The sequence below is a fragment of the Typopeltis vanoorti genome, chromosome 24 (assembly GCF_054136105.1).
Source record: "Typopeltis vanoorti isolate ZY-2024b chromosome 24, IOZ_Tvanoo_1.0, whole genome shotgun sequence".
In the NCBI taxonomy this organism is placed as follows: domain Eukaryota; kingdom Metazoa; phylum Arthropoda; class Arachnida; order Uropygi; family Thelyphonidae; genus Typopeltis; species Typopeltis vanoorti.
The window spans coordinates 76,242,617-76,268,714 of record NC_143572.1 but is presented as its reverse complement, the minus strand read 5'-3'; the positions used below and the strand labels follow the sequence as shown (position 1 = coordinate 76,268,714).

The 26,098-nt window shown below is 37.2% G+C and overlaps 1 protein-coding gene across 1 annotated transcript in view; it reads left to right on the top strand.

Moving 5' to 3' along the window:
• The window catches only part of Atg16 (Autophagy-related 16), a 307,774-nt gene that overhangs the window by 36,833 nt on the left and 244,843 nt on the right, over nucleotides 1-26,098 (top strand). The window contains exon 3 of the mRNA XM_090413611.1: nucleotides 12,162-12,255. Within this exon, the coding sequence (XP_090269737.1) occupies nucleotides 12,162-12,255 (94 nt within the window). The remainder of the gene's footprint in view (nucleotides 1-12,161; nucleotides 12,256-26,098) is intronic.

The window sequence follows — 26,098 nt, the reverse complement described above, 5'->3', positions numbered from 1 at the left end:
ATTATTCAGGCCTCCATGGAGTCAAGAGACTCACCATTGGAGGCCCTTCCTAGGAAACACAGTCTATCATACTACTCCTTGAACTTATTGACCGTTCTTGCTCTCACCACTCTATCAGGCAATGCATTCCACGGTTCAGACGCCCTCCACGCAAAGAAACCACTCCTCATCCTCTTGCTCACAGCTTCCTTTTGTACGCCCCTTGTCATCGCTCTTTCCCGCTGTTCCACCAAGTGAAAGAACTCCCCAGTGTCATCCCTGTAACTGCCTCTCAACAGTTTAAAAGTCTCGATCATATCGCCTTCTTCTTTCTATCTACCAAACTCTGCAGTCCACATTCCCTCAGTCGATCCTCATAACTAACATTGTACAGTTCTGAAACCATCTTTGTTATTCGTCTCTGTACCCTTTCCACAGTTAATTTATCCCCTTCAAATCCTGGGGAGCAAATTTGAGATCTTATACAATGGAATGATAACTCTTATCTCTGCAGGTCAGCGTTCTTCTTATTATTGCAGCAATCCTCTGAGTTGCTTTCACCACCTTTGCAATATGCTCCCTGAATTTCAGTTTTCTATCAATCATTACTAACAGATCCCTTGTCTCCCCTACTTCCTCCAGTACAGCTCCTCCAATTGAGTATGCAGCTTCCTACCAATGTATCAAAACTTCAAGACTTTACATTTTGCTGCATTAAACTGACACCCACATTGATTTGCCTATTTGTCCAGTTTATTCAAATCCTCCTGAAGGGCTGTCACAACTACACCACTACTAATAACCCTGCCCAGCTTCACATCATCTGCAAACAACTGAATATCCTCTTGCAATCCATTGATAGTGTCATTGGTATAAAAGTTAAACAATACTGAGCCCTGTGGAACCCCACTTGCAACCTTCTGCCTCCTTGATATCACCCCACCATATACAACTCTCTGATACCTATCAGACAGCCAATCCTGAATCTAATTGACTAACCTGCCACCCATGTGCTGCAATTTAAGTATCAGCTTATCATGTGGTACCCTATTAAATGCCTTTGCAAAATTCAATAAAATGGCAGTATATGCCTTTCCCTCATCAACTGCTATTGTCACTTTATTGTAAAAGGCAATCATATTACTAAAGCAAGAGCATCCCTTAACAAATCCATGTTGATTCTCACAGATAACATTACTCTCATCTGCCCAACGTTGTATATGGTTCCTCACTAATTTCTCCAGTATCTTAACTATTGATGATACACCCACACCCACTGGCCTATAATTAGACACTTCCAGTCTGCTACCTCCTTTATGAGATGGCACTATCTTACCTTCCTTCCATTCCCTGAGTACCTTTCCCGTAGCCAGACTTTCATTGAAAAGGTCAACGGAGCTGTCAGTTTTTTAGTAAAACCCGTGGTGAAATACCATCCAGTCCCAAAGCTTTACTGACATCCAGAGTACTCAGTATTTGGAACACACTCTTCTCTTGCACCTCTAAACCTCGAACCTGCCCTATCCCTCTAGTATTAAAACCTATTTGTGCAGGATGAAATACTCCAATAAGTGTTCATTGAACAACTCCAATACGTCCTTTGCATCAGTTACTCTATTCCCATTTTTATCCAACAATGTCATTCTTCAACAATCATTTCTCCTCCTACTGGCCACATAGCTAAAAAATTCCCTAGTATTTTCTTTGGATCTTAGTGCCAATCTAGTCTTATATTCCAGTTTCGTCTTCCTTACCATACTAGTCACTCTCCTGGCCTGTGTCTTATATTCTTTGTGCATCTGCTCTCCACCCCTCTCCTTATATCTCTTCCATAATCTCTTTTTCACCTGCAGTTCCTGTTTGATATTGTTTGTCATCCATTTTACAACAAATTGTGTCCGCTTCTTCACTCGTGGAATACAGCTTACTATTGCTGCTAACAAATATTCCTTCACAATTTCCCAAGCACTAATGATATCCTGGCCTTCCAATTCCACCCTCAATGGAACTGCCCCAAGTTGATATCTAAGACTATTATAATCACCCGCCTTATAATTCCACATATGTTCTCTTTTCTTTGATATTCCTGCATGTCTATTCATCTTCCAAGTCAAAACCGAATGGTCACGGTCACTCTACTGGGGGGGGGGGGGGATTCGTCTCAGTTATTATCAGCTCTTCCGATGCTATGACCAAATCTAAAACTCTTGAACCTCTTGTTCCCTCTATTACATGTTGCCTAAGAATTGCCTAAGAAGTCCCTCAAGAATTCTAGAAATTCCATTCCCTTATTACTACATGCATTTTCCTCTTCCCAGCTTATACTGCTGTAGTTAAAATCTCCCATAGTAATCATTCTTCTTGCACTTGCCAAGCTCAACTGCCTGAACATCACCTGCTCCCCACCCTCTGTGCTCCTTGGCTTGTAGCAACACCCCCACTAAATATCCTTTTTTGCCTACCTCTACCTCACACCATATGCTTTCAAAACCATTAATGTCACTGCCTTCCAAAGCCTCTCCTCTTACAAGACATAAGTTATCACTTATCATAAGCGGTACTCCACCATCACGTTTTCCCTTCCCATCCTGCTGAAAAATGCTGCACCCTGTACTTCTATTCCTGTTATTATATCATCTTCCGTCAACCACGTCTTAGAGATCCCAATAATCTCTGGCCAAGCTGATGCTATCAGTGCTGCCAATTCATCTCCTTTATTCCAGATATTCCTGACATTAGTATAAAGCATAAAAATGTCACTACTTCTATACCTATCATTATCTCCTCCAGACCCAACTAGACTCAGTGTTACCTGATGTCATCCCCTTTCCCCAAAGCACCCATTCCCACAAGAGGCCACCCCTACTACCATCCACCTTGGGAATTCTAGTTTCCCTGCACCAACTTGTTCAGTAAACAGTAATCTCCCCAGATGCCTATGTCCTTCTTCATTCAAATGCAAGTGGTCTCTTGCATAGTTTTTTCTGTCCTCAAATGCCCTCCAAGCGTCCACATATTCCAATCCTCTTTTCTGATACATTCTGGCTATTATGCTATTCATTATTACTGCTCTTCTGCTCAGCTCGTCGCTATCATACCTGGGCAACACACACAATCTTTCCTCTCTATGTTTTCTTTCATACAGCCTGAAGCAAGAATCTCAGGTCTCTCACCACCTGATTTAAATTGCCTCTCAAGTCATTCGTGCCCACCATCACAATCATTTCATCCATCCTTTCACCCCCTCTTAATTGCCATAGCCACACTTGCTATCGTCCCTCCAGGCAAATACTCCTCTGGCATCCTATCTTGCACACCATGGATCATCGAGTCTCCATACATCACACCTCTTACCATTCTGTTCCTTGATTGCTCACCTGTATCCCTCACTCTCTCTCCTCTAACCCTTTCTCTTTGTGTTCCCCCTACTTACCTGCTGTCCTGGCATCACTCTATTCCTGGTTCCAACACTTCTTCGCATTCTCTCTGTTTCCATTCTCTCATTTTCTATCATTCCCATAACTCTCTCTTATTCCCTCCTTTCCACTGTTTCTATTTTGTCCTCTTCTATCATTCCCTCTCTTCTACTGCACCTATTCTCTATTCTTCTATCATTCCCATACCTCTTTCTCATTTCCTCTCTTCAACTGTTTCTATTCTCTCATCTATCATTCTCGTAACTCTCTCACTCCTACTCTGATTTGCCTTGCATTCATCTCTTCCATTCGCCTAATCTCATCTTTTATACTTCTCATCTCATTCCCGAGACATTCCACCATCTCTTTCAGCTCATTTATATCTCTCTGCAAGTTAACCACTCTTACTCTCCATTCATCCTCCCAATCTTGACCATCTCCGAAAACCTCACAATCGTTTAAGCCTTCTACACTCCCCACTCCTATTTCTTCATTCATATTTCGCTGCTCATTATTCTCACCTATCACACCACTCATCTCCCGAAAATCTCCTGTTCCTGACGCAACCAGGTCGGATATCATAGCATCATCTAACTAACTGAATTCCTTCCATTGCCTACATTTTATATGCAGATGCGAGACAGCCAGGTAAAAAATGATATTAGGACCAGTTGAAGTGTTTGCACATATGATTTTAAAAAAAATAAAATAAAAAATTGAGGGTATATTTTACATGTAAAAAATAATAATAAATAATAATAATTAAACAGTTCTTAATTTCCCAGATTTTTGGCATGGTCTTAAGCTATGCGTAAGTACTTCAGACTTTTCTTTAAAGAGATGCTGATATTTATGTCAACATCTGTGTAGTAATTTGGCTTCATTCCGAAGAATCCTATGGCTAATACTAGTAATCTCATGTTCTGTTAGACCCGATTTGTTCTACTTTGAACAAATAGGCTGATCTTTGTCTATATGCCTTTCTGAACACCAGTCCTACATTTTCCCAAGTAACAAAACACATCCAATGAAAGAAGATACCCTTAGACATGTTGCATGTACAGAGTACATCCTTGTCATACTGTAGTAAAGACACTGTAGAGGCTGCTGCCTCTACAATACTCCCAAAACATACCACTAATTTGATTATGATAATGATTGTTATTAAAATGAAATATATATTGATCTTTAATTGACCATGATTTATAAACATCTAATACCAACAAGTTTCGCTGATGGGGCTGTCCGGCTTCTTCAGGGCTTATAACAGTAAGAGAAAAAACTCAAAGTGGCTAATACAGAGAAAATGGAGTGACACTATCGTATAAATTAAACATTAAAACAGAATGTGTAACATTACATGCATGGAGCATGTTGTATTAGTCACGGTTATGAGAGCACATTCTGTAGTTTTGATTGAAATTAAATTCTGGCAGACTAAGTGATCTTATTAGCATTTTCCATATGTCAGCTATTATCATTCCCTGGTTTCTGTTAAGATTTTCTCCAGAATGGAGGAATACAACAGCTTCCTTGAAATTTCTACAACAGGAAATCTTCTTCTAGGTAAGGCATAGAGCTACTATCCCAATGGTATGGTTAGTAATAGTGAAATGATGGGCTAAACCTGAGTTGTCTGTTCTGTTTCTGTTATTATTAACATCTCCTATATATATTTTTTTTTTTTATTTCGAGGCTTCTTGACATCTGTCCTATATAGTTTAGACCACAAGCACATGGGATGTTGTACACTCCAGCATGTTTGAAAAAAGCATTAATGTCTTTTGGCGATCTTAAAACGTGATGGACAGGCTTGACTGGTTTGAACACAATGTCTGATGTTGAAAGATTTAAAAAGTTTTGCGATCTTTTTGGACACTGTACCTGCATAAAGAATAACTATGGATGAACTGTATTGAGTGATGGTAGGTTGTTGTGGGGGGGTTTCTGTGAAGAATCTTGTTGATTAAATTTCTTGGATAGCCATTTTTTATTAATGTCTGATATATGAGTAATTTCATCATAGAGTTCTTTTTCTTCTGAGATGATGATGTTCGTGGCTCTATTTTTGAGCACATATATTATGGCGAGGTGATTTGAAATGAAGGTAGCGTCCAGAGTGTGTTGCTTTACAGTGGACTGTTAGTTTGATATGTCCATCTGCTAGTTTCTTGATTAGGGTATCCAAAAATAGTAGTTGATTATCTTTTTCTAGTTCCAAAGTGAATGGTATTTTTTTGATGAAAAGAATTAATTTTGGTTAAAATGTCCAAAAAAGCTGTTTTGTGTCCCTCCAAATTATGAAGACATCGCCTACATACCTCCGCCACACTAAAGGTTTCGGGTCTAATTTTGAGAGGATGTCTGTTTCTAGCTTTTCCATGAACAGATTTACACAGGGCAGCAAAAGGGACTACCCATAGTTAAGGCATTTAGTTGCTCATATATCGTTTCATTCCATTTAAAATAATTAGATTTAAGGCAGTGATGAAAAAGGTGAGCTGTATCTTCAGTGAAGAGATTGTATAGGATACTGATAACTTCTACTTTATAAATCATGGTCAATTAAAGATCAATATATATTTCATTTTAATTATATGTTTGAATGACCAAATATAATCTAAACAATGATTGTTATTATTGTAATGTCTTTAGATTGATCTAAGATACAAAGTGCATAGGAGATTTGAAATATAAAGTGGCTACCATCTAATTTTGTGTAGAATAAGAATGAGTATCCTATTGAGCTATCTGTGTGAACCAGTTCGCAAGAGGTTTTTTTTTTTTTTTTTTTGGTTGGTGATTGCAAAAATGAGCATGTGATTTAGATGTTGGCTGCATAATTCCTTTCTAATAAGTTACAAATAGCAATGATGGATGGAATTTATATGAATATTACATCATCATCATCATCATGCATCATCAAGGATTTAGGCCTAGCATGGCCTGTTCCAGCCTTAGAAGTCATTGTTGAATCTTTTAAGAGGGCGTCCTGGTTTTCTTTTTCCTAATGGTTTTATGAATGAATATTACATAGGAATAATAATAACTCCTAAAGTTTTTGGAAAAACTAATTAATAAGAAGAAATATAATTTAAGAATTTGTTGTGAAGTCAGCTGAGAAGAGTATATATATTTTAGTTTTGTATAACAGTATTCTGTGAAATTGTAACTACTAAAATACTTTGCTATTAAACTGCATGTGTAAAACAAAAACTATTGGATTGGTAGTCAAACACTCTTATGTGGTATATAAGTTTCTAAATTTTCTTTTCTTTTTGTAAATGAATTATATGAAGAAATAGTTATATGATGTTTAATTTTTTAAAGAATCTATAATAATTTAACTGTGTTGACACTGCTTAGTGAAACTAAGAAGTGAACAGCATGGTGGTAGAAAACATTCAGCAGGAATGTAATCAGGAATATATATCAATATTTGATGTAGAAAAAGCAATCATAAACTTGAAATGTGGAAAAGCAGCTGGGGTAGATTATATTTGACCTGAAATGCTAAAATATGGAGGTCTAAAGGTTTACATTGACTATACTGCATAATTCAGATCAAGAGGATCAAATTCCAGATAAGTAGAGTAGAGCTGTCATAGTATATGTCTATAAAAAGAGAAATAAAACAATGTGAGAATTAGAGATATTTCTCCATTCAGTGTCCCTGGTAAGATTTTTGCAAGTATACTTGAGAAAATGTTAAACATTTGAGAAGGAAAGCTTGAAGAACAACAAGATGGGTTCAGGCCAAATATAGGGATCCGCATTTAAACAAGGATCTGTATTTAAGTTTTGTAGATCTGGAAAATGCATATGACACGGTACCAAGATTGTTCAAAATGCTATAATTACGAGGGCGGTCCGAAAATTTCTCGGCCTTGACCATAGATGGCAACACTATCAGCAAGATTTTTTTTTTTCTAATTTGGTACATCTGTCATAAGCATCCATGTGAAATTGCAAGTCATTCTATCAAGTAGTTTGTTTTATATATACAGCTGCCTGAAGCAAAAGTGTTGTCTGTATCCCTTGAAATGGATAAAATTGAGTGTTGTATGGTTTTAATATTCTTTGTAAAAGAAGGTTTAATGGCCAAAGAAATTCATTCGAAGTTCATAAAAGTTTATGGGCACTCTTCTCCTTCGTTTTTGACAATTAAGAAATGGGCTGCCGAGTTTAAACGTGGCGATACCAGCCTTGAAGATGATCCACATGAAGGATGTCCAAAAAATGTAACAACACCAGAAATCATTGATCAAGTACACGATATGGTATTGGATGATTGGCAAGTCAAAGTGCGTGAAATTTGTTGAGACTATAGGCATTTCAAAAGAATGTGTAGGATATATTTTGCACGAAGAATTACAAACGAAAAATCTTTGCGCATGTTGTCTGCTGCACTTGCTCACAGCAGATCAAAAATGCACTCGCATGAAAATCTCTGAACACTGCTTGGACAGGTTTAACAAGCATAAAACTGATTTTGTGCATCAATTTATTACTATGGATGAGACTGGATTCACCATTACACGCCAGAATCCAAACAGCAGTCAAAACAGTGGACAGAAGCTGGTTGTTCAGTGCCAAAGAAGACCGAGTCAGATCCATCAGTAGGAAAGGTCATGGCATCGATGTTTTGGGATGCTAAAGACATTTTTTGTTTATTACTTATTTTGAAAAGGGTAAAACAATAACCGGGGAATTTTATTCCGATCTTCCATGGATATTCAGTAATAAATTTAGCTTAATCCTTTATCCAAGTGTGAGCAAACACAGTTTGCACCTGAAAATATCTTCAGAACTGGGGTAAGGTAGTACAACACTGGCAACTCGTAGCAAAGGTGACCAAGCTAACATCAGGAGATAGGAGTGATGTTCGCTTGGTCCACCTTTGCTACGAATTGCCCGGTGTTGTGCTACCTTACCCCAGTCCTGAAGATATTTTCAGGCTCAAACTGTGTTTGCTCACACTTGGATAAAGGATTAAACTAAATTTATTATTCCATGGATATAACTTGTCCTCTCCTCCTTTTTCCATGTTATGAAAAATTTCATCAACAGATATCCTATAATACTCTCTCATAAGTTTATAGACTTCTGTCATATCCTCCCCTCCCCTCTTTCTCCTGTTTACCGGTGTCTGCAGTCCTTGTAGTCTACATTCCACAATTCCAACATCATCTTTATAATTCTTCTTTACAGTCGACCTCTCCACAGCTAATTTTATCCTCTCAGAACCAAGAAGACCAAATCTTGCATAGTATTTCAGGTATGGTATCAAAACCATGTAAAAAGCAAAATTACTGTCATATTCTTACCAACATCAATTGTTTTCTGAGTTGTAATTGCAGATTTTGCTATGTGACCTTTGATCTTCAACTTCCTATCCACCATAACTCCAAGATTTCTAGCCTTATCAGTTTTTCCAAGCATAATCCCACCAATATAATGTACCATTCGATGTCTCATTCCCAAGTGCATAACTTTATACTTACTAACACTGAATTGGCAACCGTTATCATTTACTTACAGCCTATTCAAATCACCTTTTAAATGCTTTATATCAGTAGCATCTCTGATTGCCTTGCCTATTTTTGCATCATCATCAAACAATTGAACAACTGTCAGGCTTTCCTAATATCATTAATATATAACTTAAACAACAGTGGTCCAAGGACTGATCCCTTGGGCATACCGCTGGACATCTGAAAGCTCGCAGATACACATCCCCATATACCACTTTCTGATTCCAATCCATCAGCTATCTACTTATCAAAGCCAATAGCTTATATTTCAATTCTGTATTTTCTTCTTGCAAAAAGAAATTTGCAGTTTATGCAAATTTCTTTCATGTGATATCCGATCAAATGCCTTAACAAAGTCCAGCAGTATCATAGTATATCTATATCTTTGTAAATTCATAAAATAAGAGAAAATTGCTAAGACATGACCTACCTTTAGTAAACCCATGTTGTTCCTTGCAAAGTATGCTTTGTCTCACAACGGGTCAATAAATTTTAATTCATTCTTACCATAAATTTCTCTTCTGTCTAATCAATGTTTGGATAATATAGGTCACTCATGATAATTACTTGTTTATTATCAATTAGGATAATTTGGTGATGCATTTCTTTGTCTCTTACAATTGTTTTGCTGTCTGCAAACTTGATTCTAGTTACTACATCTGACTCTGAGAGCCTAGTTTCACTTATGTCAACCATTTTAGCCTACAGTATATTCTCCAAAGCAACAAACTCAACCACTTTGTTTGTAATGCTCCTGGCAGTTGTATAGGCATAGTAAGTTACCTTCTCACTTTTTTGTATACTTACATCTGCAGTGTACTTTACTCTGATGACTTCTCTTTTTCCTTTCCTAGACACACAAAAAACCCAAAGCATAGTCCATCCACCAGATTCATAATCATGCTTGCTGACATTTGTATCATTCCAGTACAAATTTTTCTAGGCACTGATGTCAAATCCATTCAAGTATAGGCCACCCCTTTTATACAAGTCTTTTCTACCATCAAACTCACTCCACACATCCAGAAACTCGTACCCATTTCTTATACATAGCCTGCACATTGAATCCTTTGCTATCATTGCCTTCCTTAACTTATTACTATCATTTCTTGGTAATAAACTAACAATTTTCACTTTCTTGCTTTTTCCATCAATCCTTTCATATCCTCTCACGCTTTACTTACCACTATTTAAATCATTCCAACAAGCACTGCCATCTCTTTTCTGTTTATCTATTACATTTGTCACACCTCTATTTTTGCATCTGGGAAGTTGACTATGGTGACTCCATCATCTGGTGCAAATTTAATTATCTAGTTGCTGTACCATATTACTTGTTTTCTCTTATATTTTAATTGACTTACTTTATTATTATTATTCATTAATAACTTACAAATTTCTCCACTTTCCTGCCTCTTATTATTCTCTTCAGTTTTCTTTTCCTGTCTTAGTTTTTGCAAATGTTTCTCTACTATCTTTTAATCCAATGTCAGCTTAGATGATATTAAGTTTACTTCTTTACTCATGCCTGAGAATGCAGTTGGTATTTTGCAACTGATATCCTTGCTTTATTTTCACTGTCTTTTTATTGCTTATTTTCACACCAAGTGTGTTGTATTAAGCATTTTGGCTGTAGACTCCGATTAATCTTTTAGAGCATAAAGATTAATCTACTATGTGTCTTTAGCCAAATTAAAATTTTATGACACATTTAGTATGAAAATAAGCAATAAAAAGACAAAGAATAATCTGGGATAATTGCAAAATATAAACTACATTTCAACTGGATAGCAAAGAATATCAACTGTATTCTCAGTAGTGAACCAGGTTATTTCCTATTTAGGAACAATATTTGGTGACAATGAAAACAGCCAAAATATCAAACTATCAGTATACAAGATGGTGTTTAAACTATTTTTAATGAATCATAGACCTGAGTTTGAAACAATTCTTAATCAGACTGGAAACCACAAATTCATATTTGAGAATTCTGAAAGAAACCAGAAGAGTGAGTGGGCAGCAGAATCAAATTAAAACAGATAATATTCAGGTCTCTATTTATGAAATACTTACACACTTGCCACCACTTCTAAATAACAGTGTGTTCACTGTTTGTTCTTGTTTAATGAATTCAAAGTGAACTGTCCCTTACGACTGAAAAAATAAACAGACATCATTGTAATCTGTAGTAATGACATTTCTGCCTTTCTCAGTCTTGGTGAAGATGCTTTCTATTGCATGCTTTGGCATTTTGTTTTAGTATTGTACTGAAACCTCCAAGTTTCCTCATCAGTAATAACTATGAAAAACAGCCAGTTTGAAAATTAATCAGAACAATCAAGTCACTGATGCTTTTGATCTTCACTCAGAATATGCAGAACCATTCTTTATAGAATTTTTTTCTCAGTCTCAAATTGTCTGTCAAAATCTTCCTTACTGTTTCCCTCTCTAAATTTAATTATTCTGACATTATCTTTACACTTAATCATCTTTCAGAATGAACTAATTGCTCCACTCCTTCCATATTTTCACGCATCCAATATGTTTCCTGCTACCTAATTCTTTTGTTAGTTCTCACATCTTCTCATCCTAATTTAAACCTCTTATGCCATTCATTTTACACTAGACGCCAAACATACCCCTTGAAGCACACCAGAATAATGTGATGGTCACGATAATAAATATGTTCATTTTACTTTGCAAGCCGATCAGAATTAATTCCATTCAATGTCAAAGAAAGCAATGTTAGGTGGATTTATAATTCTGCATAGCTTCAATCCTTAAGCTATCCCTTATTCATTTGCTTTTAACTTCAGATATATAAATACTCTGTATTATTTAAACATGTTAAATAATAAATAAAACAACTTGAAGGATGGTTTCAAAGAGAAAAACATTTCATCTGTTCTATAGAATTTGCATGAAATACTATGAGAATTTATTTAGCAGCAGAACTGTGATGTTCTGAAAATAGTATATTTTGACATTATTAGATACTCCATTGATTTTTTTAAAAAAGCTGATTTTAATATGTATTATTACTTTATTTGCAAAATACAATAACTACACTATATATGAATAGTCATTTAAATATCAATATAATTTGCATGAATATTGCAATTTCCTGTAAACATCCATCTACTGCTGAAAATTCTCTTTGAACTGTATTTAGTTTGAACTCTGGATAACGTAATTAGAATTATTTACAAACAAATGTCTTGTTTGATTTTAGCACTGGCAGACCTAGCGAAAGAACAGTTTCCTTGGAGAAGAAAGTTTATCAGCTTCAAGAAGAACTTACAGAATTACATAGAAAGAAAGGAGAGGTATGCAGAAATTTGCATATAAGTGGCTTTAAATACAGTGGTATCTTGCTAATCCAAACTGCTAAAAACCGTGCTCATTCGGATTAGCAAAAAGTTCGGATTAGCGAATATCCCCCAAGAGACAACAATAACTAGCGTATAAAACAAAAATAATCAGATTCTAATGGTACATCAGTTTAATTCTGTAAATAAATGAAGTAACTGATAGAAAAAAAGCTACTGTATTGTAATGTAAAACTTAAAAAATAATACAGTACACAAGTTTATTTTAGTAAAATATTTAGTTTATAAGTACCTGTATTATTGAGGATCCTGATTTAATAAACTTGCATAGTTCAGTACATAACTTAATTTGCGTAAAAAATATCACTTTCTTGTACACAACACACAAAAAAGTTTAACAAAATTACACAAATTTTTTTTTTTATATGTTTGTAGAAAAAGTCACTGATTTTCTTTTGCTTCTTGGTTAAACTTTTTTCTAATGCTTCTTCTCGGAGCTGCATTAGCAATAAAATTTTGTGGAATGGCACATCATTCTGCTTAGCCCATTCTATACACATATTAAAACTGTCAATCGCCTCTTTATGTTTTACTTTTTTTTTTTTTATTTCAGTTCTTTATCGTCAGTGTCGTCTACAAATTCATTCTGTAGCATCATATTTATAATTTCAGAATCGGATTTGATTTTGAATTCACTTTCGGTTCTACCTGTAATCCATTCCATATTTTCACAAACAGATGTTTGTGAAATTTCAACATCTGGATTTATATTTTTAACCAAATTATGAATTTTGAATTTCCTCTTTTTGTTAAAAGAGGAAATTCAAACTTTTTAAAATTTTTATCTTGGTAAATTCTAGAAGGCCACAGTTTTTTCCATGACGCTCGAATTGCTTCAGGTTCAACGGCTTCCCAAGCAGCAGCAACTGAGAATGATACATCCTTCAAATTTATATTTTTTATTGATGTGGTAACGTCATAAATTTGGGAAATTACATTTAAAAGCAGTTCGGATTACTGGAGGGTTGGGACTAAAGAGGTTCAGATTAGCGAGATACTACTGTACACTAGACATTTGCTGTAGCAAACCTCTTGGGACCAGAAAAATAGTTTATTATAGTTCAAGGTTTACTTTAGTAAATTCAGGGAAATTCTCAAAGAACAAAGGAAATGATGGAAAATTGTAATTGAGAACAGAATTCAAATGATTGATAGGAACAATATATAAAACATACAAAATGACAACATAGAAAAAATACAAATGCAAATAATAATAAGTAAGAAAAGAACTAGACTGTAAAATTATAAAAATGAGAATCCAGAATTAACGCTTAAAGTTTGAAATTTTATGTTAGCTTAAATTAATGTGCTTATTTGAAATTCCCATAGTGAATTGAACATGTATGATCTGTACTGTCAAAATAAAAAAAAACCCTGAAAACTTCAGCAGTGTCGGTTAACTTTATAATTGGTCACCTATAGTTAAGAAGGAGGGGGATAGTGATGAACAGCTAGACTCCATTTGTCAGCCTAAGATATTGGTACAGCTGGTGTGTGCAAGTTAACCTCCTGATTAGACAGTTGTTATTTGGTCATTATTTTTATGTTGTCATTATTTCTATCATCATTGCATGGTTTCCTGATGTTTTCTTTTATTCACTTCAGCTTGTGCTAATCCCTTCCCTTTCTAATGAAAACTAACTTTTTTAGTCAGAAGACATGAGTTCATCACTCATGTCTTCTGACTGACTGCCTCCCAAATTTTACAGAATATTTTTGATTTTAATAGTACAGGCTATACATATTCACTTCACTGTGAAGATTTTAGACAAGTGACATTAACCTTACATTTAAAAATTTAAATGTTAACCCTTGATTTTCATTTTTATGATTCACACTAATCTAATTCTCTTCTTTCTTATGTTTTCTATTATTATTTGTATTTTCACTTTTTCATGTTGTCATTTTGTGTGCTAAATTTATGTGTGGCTTTTGCCAATCTGTCACACTGTACGATTTCCTGCCATTTCCTTTGTTCTGTTTCCTAACATTTTCTTTCTTTACTGACCTCAGCTATATTTGCTCCTTTTTTTTTTTAATTTTTATTTTCCTAGTTTTAATACAAAATGAAAATAAATTTTATGCGGCTTCCCACAAGCTTAATCTCAACAGATTATGATGTTATTTGTGAGGAAATTCAGTCTAACATTTTGCACTTTTACTGTTTGCAATAGTGAGTTTAAAATAGCATTTCTATGTATAAAAATCTTGAGCTTTATAGTTCATTATAGGATCAAAAAATGTATCTCAGCTCACGAGATTGAAGTAGTGGATTGAACTCAGAATACGATTGAAAATGTATGTGATGTAATGCCAGATAGGATCGAGAGATAAAATGTGACATGATTGAGAGAGAGTAAAAGTATTGAACGGAAGAATAGTATGACTGATGTAAAGAATGAAGAGTTAGCTGCAATGAGGGAGATAGCTTGGGTGCATGGAGTGATACACAGGGTAAAACAGGAGCTGGAACGAATGCAGAAATATTTGACGAGTGGTCAGCTGATAACAGAAAGAAAGAAGTGTGAGATAAGACAAATGAGGGCTTGACCAAGAGAGAAAGAAAAATCAAGGAGCGAGTGTTATACGGCGATATTGATCATGAAAGGTGTGATTGACGAACGTTTGACAAAATCATGCTTTCCAGGTGCAAAAATTAATGATGTTAGTGATGCTATTAGAGCACAAAAGGATAGGGTGAAAGAAATGATCTTAGTGGCTGTAACGAATGATTTAAAAGCAGAAAAATATGGCATGAGAGAAGACATCAAAGAATTATTGGAAGTAGCAAAAGAAAGGAGTGAGAAAGTTAAGATAGTGAGTCTTACCGCAGTATGACCCTCCTCATCAGCTCCACAGACAGAGTTGAGCTGGGGAGGAGGGCCATAATAGCGAATGACTCGATGCGTAGGTTATGCAGGAGGAGTGATGTGAAGTTTGTGGATGTGTGGAGTGAGTTTGATGGATGAAAGGACTTATACAAGAAGGATGGTTTGTGTCTGATTGGATTTGGTATTCAGAGACTGGAAAAAGTGTTGTTGAATGAAGTGTAAGTGGATGTGCAGAATCAAGGAAACTAGAGCTTTGGTGGGGGGGGGGGCGGAGCTGTTGAGTGGATATACAGACATCAGTGAGGCAGCTGAGTGTAAGAATGTGTATAATATGCCTAAGTTAGTACCACTGGTAACCAACTGGAATGGGAGATAGTAGCCCTAAGGAGTCTTTGCACTTCATATATCCTAATGCCAAGAGCATTTGGAACGAGCAAGAGGAATGTTTGGCATTAGTTGACTCATCCTGGCCAGAGGTTATTGGCATTAGTGAGATATGGCTAATAGAAGATGATATAGTTCATGGGATTGAATGTGAAGAATATAGTGTGTATTCAGAGAGGATAGAGAGAAAAAAGAATGGCGGGAGGAGTATTATTCATGATAGAACTTCAACTAAAGGAGCGTTTGAGGGGAGGGGGAGTAATGGCAGACTGCATACCTAGAATCAGAAGAATAAATGAAGTAGGAGTTAAATGGATGAATATCATCATTAAGCTGGAGCTGCAAAAAAAAATTGTGGAGGGAATTTAAGGAGAACAGTATTATGAAAGGAAGTTAACAATGCATGCTCAGGAGCTCACTTTAGTGAGTACGGGCATGGCACACTCGAGGTACCTGATGCTGGACCATGCCTTACTTCATGTGATGCTATTAGACCTGTGATATTATCTGTAGACTGGTTTCCCTCCTCTTCCTCCCTTGCTTCTTTCTTTCTTCCCTTCTTGCTCCTACCCCTGAATGCTATTAGAATATTCGAGGGGAATCGTTCCTATTTTGCTGTGTTATTTTGTCTTGTGCCAACAGGGCATTATCAAACACTGTAACATGATCAGGTCATCAAAAAATGTTCATACCGCATCGTCCGTCGTCTGGGTTACCCAGGGACGCGTTCGGTTTTAGGCAGAGGGACCCGTTCAAAAAATATGTTACATATTTTTTAGACAGCACTCTGCTAGAGGAAACTCCATCAATGGAACCGCTATCCATTTGGGGAGGTGTTTAGGGGCAAAGAAATGATTCTGCAAAAGGACGGAAATGGCAATGACAACGGCACCAGACTATGGCTTTAGGCAACTGGAACATCTTCTCTCTGACAGGGAAGAAGTTGGAACTGGTCAAGGAAGCCAAGCACTACCGGCTAGACTTAGTCAGGCTTTCTTCGACCAAGAGGAGAGGCTCTGGAACTGTCAACCTGGATAAGGGGTGGAAGCTCTACTACTCTGGTGTGAGCCCGACAATGTCTGCTGAGGCAGGTGTGGGGGATACTCACAAGCTCCCAGCTGTCAGACTGTGTTGCTGAGTGGATCCCATTGGGGGGGACAAGTATGTGTGTTAAGGCTTCAGATGAAAAACCATGATTTGGCTGTGATGCAAGCCTATGTACCTAATCTAGAGTCAAAATACTCTGCCTTCCTAGAGGAAGTGTATGCTGCTTTTGACAGGGTGGCAGACATGGAATCAGTCTTGCTAATGGGTGACTTCAATGCACATGTTGGAACAGATGACCAGACATGGAGGGGTGTGGTTGGGAGGAATGGTGCCCCTGACCTTAATGCGAATGGGTTGAAATTATTGGACTTCTGCTGTACTAACAGCTTGTCCATAATGAATACCTTCTTCCAGCACTGAGAAGTCCATTAGTATACCTGGTACAGGGATACACTACAACAAAGGTCTCTGATTGACATTTTTTATAGTCTCAGCAGACCTATTTTCCTTAGTGTTGGACATTCGTGTGAGAAGAGGGGCAGAACTGTCAACTGACCACCACCTTGATGTGTGCACTCTATGGCTTCAGAAACCAGATGCTACCATCAACGCTGGTAGGCCTAAGCAGCTATACCGCATGAAATGGGAGGCATTGGAAAATGAGGCTGTGAGGAAGAATTTTGCAGATGACATTTCCTCTAGGTTCAAAGAAATTCCCAAGCATACCGCAGATGTTGAGGAGGAGTGGGAGCTGTTCTGAACAGCTGTCACTGTCTCTGCACTCTCATGCTGTGGCAGAAAGCGGCTCAGCGTGGCAACGTGCAGTGAGAAAAGGACACCTTGGTGGAACCAAGAAGTCCAAAAAACTGTCCGGGCAAAAAAAGGAGTCCTACCAAACATGGCTTAGGGTCAGGTCACCTGAGATGTGTTTGCGGTATGCTGAGGCAGTAAAGACAGCAAAGCAGATGGCTTGGGAATCCTTTGGGGAAAGATTAGACTCATCCTATGCAAATGCAAACAAAGTATTCTGGCAGACCATCCGCTGCCTTCGAGGAAGGAAATTGTGCACAGCAAGGGCAATTAAGGCCTCTGATGGCGCACTTTTAACAACCGAGAAGGATATCCTCTACAGATGGAGGGAATACTTTGAGAGCCTTCTTAACCCGGGTGGCCCAGCAGTTGTGGATATCCAAGAGGTGCAGATCAGGGCAATGACTAGTCTCACAGCAGAAGAGGTCCATTTAGCAATAAAATCGCTAAAATTGGGCAAGGCTGCTGGCGATGATGAAATTCGGCCCAAAATGCTAAAAGCCTTAAATCGAGAGGTGTTCTCTGGCTGACTTGTGTCAGGCTGCTTGGATATCTGGGCGAGCACCAAAGCAATGGCAGACAGGCATAATAATACCAGTCTTCAAGAAGGGAGACCAGAAGGATTGCAGTAATTATTGTGGCATCTCTCTGCTCAGCCTGCCTGGGAAAGTGTATGCTAGGTGCTTGGAAAGACAATGCAGGAGCATAGTTGAGTCAAAGTTCCAGGAAGAACAATGTGGCTTTCGTCCTGGTAGAAGCACAACTGACCAAATCTTCACTTTAAGGCAAGTCTTTGAGAAATCTTGGGAATATGCCAAGGGTGTCTACACATGTTTTGGGGACATGGAGAAGGCATATTACCAGGTTCCTCGGGATAAGCTTTGGCAAGTAGTACAGGAGCATGGAATGGATGGCCAACTATTAGCTGCCATCAAGTCCCTGTATACGAATGCCCAGAGTTTTGTGTCAGGGTAAACAGCACAAAGTCTGAACCTTTCACAGTCTCCGTTGGCCTCTGCCAAGGGTGTGTTCTGTCACCCCTCCTTTTCATAATATTTATGGACTGGATTGATAGGCACAGCCGAGGCAGTGAGTGTGTCAGAATTGGAAGATGTAGCATTGGACGTCTGCTTTTTGCAGATGATCTAGTTCTGCTTAGCCCTTCCACAGATGACCTCCAGGAGACCCTGGATAGGTCATCTGTGAATTCGGAAAACCCTCAATAGTCAACCATTGCTTCTCCGTGTTGAGAAATCACAGTTACGTTGGTACGGGCACCTGGTCAGAATGCCACAAGAGAGGCTCCCTCGGCAGGCTCTCTTTGCCAAGCCAGAGGGTGGGAGGCCAAGGACTCGCTGGATAGATTATATCCAAAACCTTGGGCAGACACGTTTGGGAATCCCACCAGAACACTTGAGCTTGGTGGCAGAGGATTGTGACCATTGGAAGTTCCTCTTGCAGCTGTTGCCCCCACAACCCAATTAGGAAAGGTGGGCCTTGAAGATGTATGTATGTATGTTAGCAATGCAGGCTAAAGAGAATCCCAAACAGTTCTTTCGATATGCTGCAAGTAAAAGAATGTATGTGGCAAAATGATTTTAATGAATGCCAGTTGGAGAGAGGTAACTGAATCATTTGAAATAGTAGAATTACTAAGTGAACACTTTTCAAGATTATATCATCCAGGTGGTGATGTTGCTAGAATGAGAGAGCCGAAAGCTTATACGGGAACTGAAATGAAATGGAAGTGCATAGCATATTACAGAACCTTAATGTGAATACAGTTGTAGGATTGAATGGTATACCAGCTTGAGTTTTACATGAAGGTGCTAGGGTATTGTCATTGCTCTTGACCACATTGTTTAAGTCTCAGCTCTGGGTTTAGTCCTGAGGTAGTGGAAAGAGGGGGAAAATAGCTCCATTGCATAAAGTAGGTTACAAGACTGATGTAGCAAATTACCAACCAATCAGCATATCAGTTGTCGTCAAAGTATTGGAGAAGTTGGTCAAGAGCAAAATACAGGAATGGATAGATGGAAATATGATAGTGTATGGGGGGGGGGGGGACAGCATGGTTTTGAAGTGTTAAGTCATGCCTCAGTAAATTGCTCGCATTTAATAATACATTGACAGCTGAGCTGGATAAAGGAAATGGGTTTGCAGTGATACTGCTGGACTTTGCTAAGACCTTTGATAGGATACCACATGGAATTCTAATCAGTAAACTGCAGCACATGGGGATGGATATAGGGTTGGTGAGATGGATAGGAGGGTGGTTGATGGAGAGATATCAGAGAGTAGTTTATTCAGGAGTAGAGTCCAAAAGAAGGCCTGTGACTGATGGTGTGCTGCAGGGTTCTGTTCTTGGACTGCTACTGTTTAATTTGTTCATTGATGATATAGGAAAAGATGTGAGAGGAACTGTTCAGTTGCTTGCTGATGATGCAAAGTTGGGTAGAGCAATAGTTTATACAGATGATGTCAAAATTTCACAGGATGATTTAGATAGATTGGCAAACTGGACAAAGGAGAATGGATGTCAATTTAATGTGGTAAAGTGTAAGGTTATGCATTTTGGGATGAAAAGATATATACCACATTGGTGGAATTGTACTCCAAGAAATTGGCGAAGTCAGAGACTTGGGAGTGTTAGTAGATAGGGAGTTAAAGTTTAAGGGGGGCACATAACAAATGTGGTTAAAGCAGCTCATCAGATCACTTGGTTACTGAATAATTCTTTGACAAACAGAGACAAGCAAGTTATTGTTCCTCTTTACCGAGCCTTGATAACACTCCAACTTGACTACTGCAAGCAGATGTGGGTGCCAAGATTTCTTGATTGACTCATCAAGGGAGGCCCTAAACATAATGTCAAGAACTATTCAAAGCAAAGTATGATAGATACTGTGCAAATGCTGAATAGTTCTTGACATGATGTTTAGGGCCTCCCTTGATGAGTCTAAGGACTCCTTGGAGTTGCCCATAATAATAATAATTATAGCACATCACTTCATTAGTGGTGTTTGCTATTTGCATCTGTACTGTATTTTTTCATTAACTGCCTTAGGAGGCTGAAAGATAATATCAAGCGATTTATTGCACATTTAAAATATTGACTTAAAAATTTCCTTATTAACTTAAAATTTTCTACTTTGTAGTACACTTTGTTAGGAGAATCACAATAATTAGGAAAACAAAAGGCTTTACTACATACAAGCTTGTAAACGGAATCAAGCATGTGTAAAGGCATACACACAAGGTATTGTCATGGTTTAAAGGTATAATATGCATCATTATCCAAGATCTGCATGTCTGAGAGTTTGATGAAAAGACATGACTTGATATAATACCCTGATTTTTGCTACAATGGATTAGGGTATTTGGAGGCTTAATAACTTCATAGTTAGTACAGGGCATTTCTGTTTGTTGTCTAAGTTCTTAATCTTCATATTTTGTATGAAAGAACACATCAACATCTTTGTGTTATGACATGCCAATCTTTCTAGTTCCTGTTTGTTTGTTTGTCTGAATGCTAGATTTTGTAGATGCTGTTTTTTAAGATGAGGATGGAGATTTCAGAGGATGCAAAAATCTTGAGTTTCAGCATAGTGGGTTGAAGGCTATTTTATTTCTTGTCTAAGTATCTTCGATATTTTGTCTGTTACATGCTGGATATAAAGGATTCGTTGCTGCTATTCCCTTTGTCCTGGTTATTGGAGGTTTCCTTAGGAAGTTGGATGTTCTTTATCATCTTTTGTTTATATCCATTTTGAGACAAGGTAAGACCGAGATGAATATTAAGTTCTTGGTTTTTTTCTCTGTTCTGCTGAAGATGTTGTGTATACCCTATTCCATAGGGTACATATTAATGACTCTTGCTTTTTGTGTTGGATGGTGGCAGTATGATGTAGCATTGAGGTATCTTCCAGTATGTGTTGGTTTTCTGTATATCTATTAAGTGAGCTTATTTCGCTTGGAGACTTCCAGAAGGATATTTAAAAATGGAAGAGATGTTATTTTCCAATGACAAGATAATATCATTGTCAGGTGTATATGAAATTTGAGATTGGGTAACAGAAATTCTTTTAGATCTGTAGACTTGGCTTAGATGTCTTAATGTAGTAGACTCATGTTAGTTTTAAATTATTCAGATTATTCAGATCTCTGAAGACTATCTGTATATGTTGCAGGTGTCTGACAGTATTTTGTTTAATTAAAATTGTGTAAGCTTTAAGTTGCTCTTTATAATTTCATCATACAGGGTGTCCACATTGGACCTCCCTGGTTTCAAAGAATGGTAAAAAATCGAAATGCAGAAATATGCAAGGTTTGGGTTGTTCAAATGTTTTAGAAACTCTACAAGTTTCATCCAGAATTTTTCTTTTACAAAACCTTGGTGATTTCAACACCATAGTCCATACACTTAAGTAGTAGTAACATGTTGAAATTAGAGAGGTCCAATGTGAACACCCTGTACTGTGAGAGAAAAAAAATTAGCCTTCCTGGACATCCTCCCTTCCCATACCTCTTCTGAAATACTTGCTACATCTATTCACTATAAACTTACCTTCACAGGCCACTGCATGCAGCAAAATTCAACACATCATCCATCTCAAAATATAGGCATCTTCAAATCTTTGCTCAACAGAGCATATGTTCATCATCATCAAATTACTGATATATACCCTCAAGGGATGTACAGTATATGATAGTGCTAGATGGAAAATTTACATCATCACTAACTTCCTGTCTACAATTTTCCTCGAAATCAGCCGGTTAAATGTCAAGACTCAATATTATCAGGTCTTGTATTTCTGTCTTCTAAGGCACTTTTTACTGTATCGATCTACGTATATCTTGGTCTTCCTCTGGGTCTTTTTCCTGCCAACCTGGCAGAGAACACTTGTTTTGCTAATCTTTCCTCTCCCATTCTGATTAAATGAACGTACCACCTGATATTGACTCTGCTAATGCATTCCTAGATGCTGATAATATCGAGTCCTTTCCTAATATCCTCTTGTTTTTAATATGATATTGCCATTGATACCATCTGTTCATGCCCTTAATCTTTCTCAGGACTCTCATATCTGCGGTCTCTAGTCTTTGGTCAAGTGTTTTACTTCTAACCCAGCTCTTAGATCCATAAGTTAAAATTGATTTAAAGACTGTCTTGTATACAGCTAATTTAGTGTTTTGGCTAATTTCTTTCTTATTCCATATAAATTTATTCAGTTGACTTTCTACCATCATACCAGCTTTGTTGATTCCGTTGTCTATTTCCATGTTTAACTTACCATCTTCACTAAAAATCGTGCCTAAGTAGATGAAATGTTTTACTTGTTCTATAAATTCTCCATTCTCAATGCAGTTGATATTTTCAGTGTTTCTGCCTATTTTCATTGTCTTTGTCTTTTTAATGCTTACCTTCATAATATATCTATTACAACAGTTATTCAATTTAGCAGGGAATCTTGCAGTCTTGTAGTGGATTTATTTAGAAGTATAACATCATCCGCATAAAGCAAAGGCTAAGATTAACACCTCCAATTTTGATACCAGGTTTTAATACCACTTTCCTTCATAATGTGATCCATATAGATAATGAATAAGAGAGGGGATAATGTACATCCTTGTCTGACACCAGATTTAACATTAAACCATCTTCCTGTACTTCCTTCAATACTAACTGCTGACTTACAACTCAAATAGAGACTAAGTATTGCTTGATATAATGCCCCACATAACTGTAGCGTTTGGAATAGCTTCTCTCTTGGCACCTTGTCATATGCCTTTTCGAGATCTACAAAACACAAATACAGGTCTTTGTTATATTCCCATGATTTCTCAACTATTTGTTGTAAAGTGAAAATCTGATCCTGACAGCCTCTATTTGGCCTGAATCCAGCTTTTTCTTCACCAAGCTTCTCTTCCACAATTCTTCTCAACTGTTTCTCAAGTATACTTGCATATATCTTACCAGGAACACTCAGTAATGAAATGCCTCTGTAATTCTCACATTCAGTTTTATATATATTTTTATATATGGGTACTATGAGAGCTCTACTCCAATCATGTGGAATTTGTCCCTCTGTCCAGGCCCTCTGAATTATGCAGTGCAGCCACTATACGCCTTTTATACCTCCATACTTAGCATTTCTGGTCGAATATCATCTACTCTTGCAGCCTTTCCACATTTCAGGCTTTTGATGGCTTTTTCTACTTCAAGTATTGATATGTATTCCAGACTGCATGCCTGGTCAGTGTTTTTTTACTGCTGTGCTGTCATCACTGCTTGTTTCATTTAGCAGTTTTTCAAAGTAATTACTGAATACTTCAAGGATATGTTTTTCTCCAGGTTTCATGTCACCTTTATCATCTCTAATTCCTTTTACAGCACTCTTTCCTCCATTTCTGAGCTTCTTTAACAACCTCCAGAATATCTTGTAACCTTCTTGATATTTATTTTCTATGTTCTTGCCAAAGTCTTCCCATGACTTTTGTTTAGCTAGTTTTACACAGTGTTCAGCTTTCTTACATTTGTCTCTGTATTCTCTAAGAGCAAAAACTGACTTATTTGCTAGGAACTATTGATATGATTTCTTCTTTTCCTTCACTCCCTCTTTAACTTCCTGTGTCCACCATGGAGTTCTGATTTTTCTATCCTTGCACACAACCTCACCACATGCCTCTCTGATGGAATCAATCAGTGTTTTCTTCAGGGCTTGCCACTGAATCTCCAAGATTTGGTTCCTGTTCTCAAACTGTTTCATTTTTTCTTTAATCATATTAGTGTATTTTAGTCTGCAATTTACACCTGAGAAGCTGAACTTTTATTTGCTTTAAAACTTTTTTACATGTTTTTCTTTTCAGTGGGAAATTCAATTTTATGCTCAAGACTAAATGGTGATCACTTCCAATTTCAAATCCTCTTTGCATTCTAGAAAGATAGAAAACATTACTATCAACAATAACATAGTCAATGATACTTTTCTTTGCCTCTTTTCTCCATGTGAATTTGTGTACATTTTTATGTTGGAACATTGGAACATGTGTTTAGTACTGTCCTGAGCAGAAATCCAACAGGTATTTGCCATTATTGTTAGCTTTACTCTTTTCTCCAAATTTTTCCAAAATAATTTTTTATGTCTGACAATCATTTCCTACTCAACTATTTAGATCCCCAACAAGGACCAACTTTTCCTTTTTCATTGTGTCAGTTGCTTTCTCTAAAGCCTCAAAAAATTCCTCCACTTCTACGTTAGTAGAACCTTCTGTGGGACCATAGGCACAAATAAGTCTCATTGTCCAGTTCCCCATTCTGATATTTGCCCACATCACTGTACTTGAGACTGCCTGCCATTCAAGTAGATTAGCCTCGTATTTAGTGTTGAATACTATGGCTACTCCTTCTTTTCCTTGATTTTCATTGCCTGAATATAACATTTTGTATTTATTGCTTAGAAAGATCTTGCCAGTTTTTGTCTTTTTTGTTTCAGTCACCCCTATTATATTGATCTGGTACTTATCCAATTCCTCAGCTAGCTTCATTTCTTGCCATTTAGGCTTCTTATGTTGATAGTACAAATCTTGAACTCTAGCGATATTGATTTGGAGTGTGTTTTAGGATTTGTTCCAGTAACTGACCTTTTGCTGTTCACCCTTGTTCCCTGGCAAAAACAATGGGGCCTTGTTTTTGAAATTCTATTTGAAATTTGAAATGGTACAACATGAAATTCTGTCATGTTGTACCATCATTTGAAATTTTGGTTTAAGCCAATAAGAATGCAATTTGGTTGGCTAAATCCTAAATTTCCAGCCCATCCTCGTTTGTTCAGTATCCAGGTAGATACCTAACAGGGTATACTACGAGAAGGTGAGGATTGGACATTAGGTCAGCAGCCCTGGTCGGTTCTCTGCATTCCTTTGAAGGCTGTGTGGAGGTCTTCTCTCAGTTATATAGCTTTGGCCCTTAAGCTTCAATTCCAAGCTTTCCAACAAGAATTGAGCATCTATTTAATTTTACTACAGAATGGTGTAACCTGACGAAAGTTTAAATGCATCTTGGACTTTTACAAGCTCATCGCCAAAACTCCTGAACCTTTACAACAAGTTCCTATCCCATATATTGCAGACATCTCAGATGGTTGCTGAGCTCTTGAGAAGATACAATTTCGTTTCTACATTTTTCCCTATCAGCTGCCATCCATGAAAGATAAATAGCACCTCTCCCACCCTGCTGTTTGCCAAGTTTAGTGTGAATCCTTCCACTTGCATTTTAGACAAACAGGATGTTGAAAAAACGACTACAAGAACCCAATCCATATTAACAAGATAGGCTGAAAATCTGGCCTTTCTCAGCATGGAGTGGACATTGAACATGATATCCTATAGTCCAATACTTGCCTTTTACATTGGTGCAGGTTTAGGTTTAAGCATTATTTAAAGAGAGTGCTGAGGCACCTCTACACTGTCCAAATTTAAATCCGAATGATTCTCTCTCTGTTGCCAAGATTTGGAAGAGTCTCATCCCTTTTCTATATTTATTTTTCTATATGTCATTTCTCATCATTTCTATATGTCTGGTAATGATTTCCTACTCTGCTGTTTAGATTCTTCAATAAGTACCAACTTTCCTTTGTGCTGTCCGCCTTCTTTAATGCCTCAAAAAATTCCATCACTCTTTTCTAAGTAGAACCTTCTCGGTACTA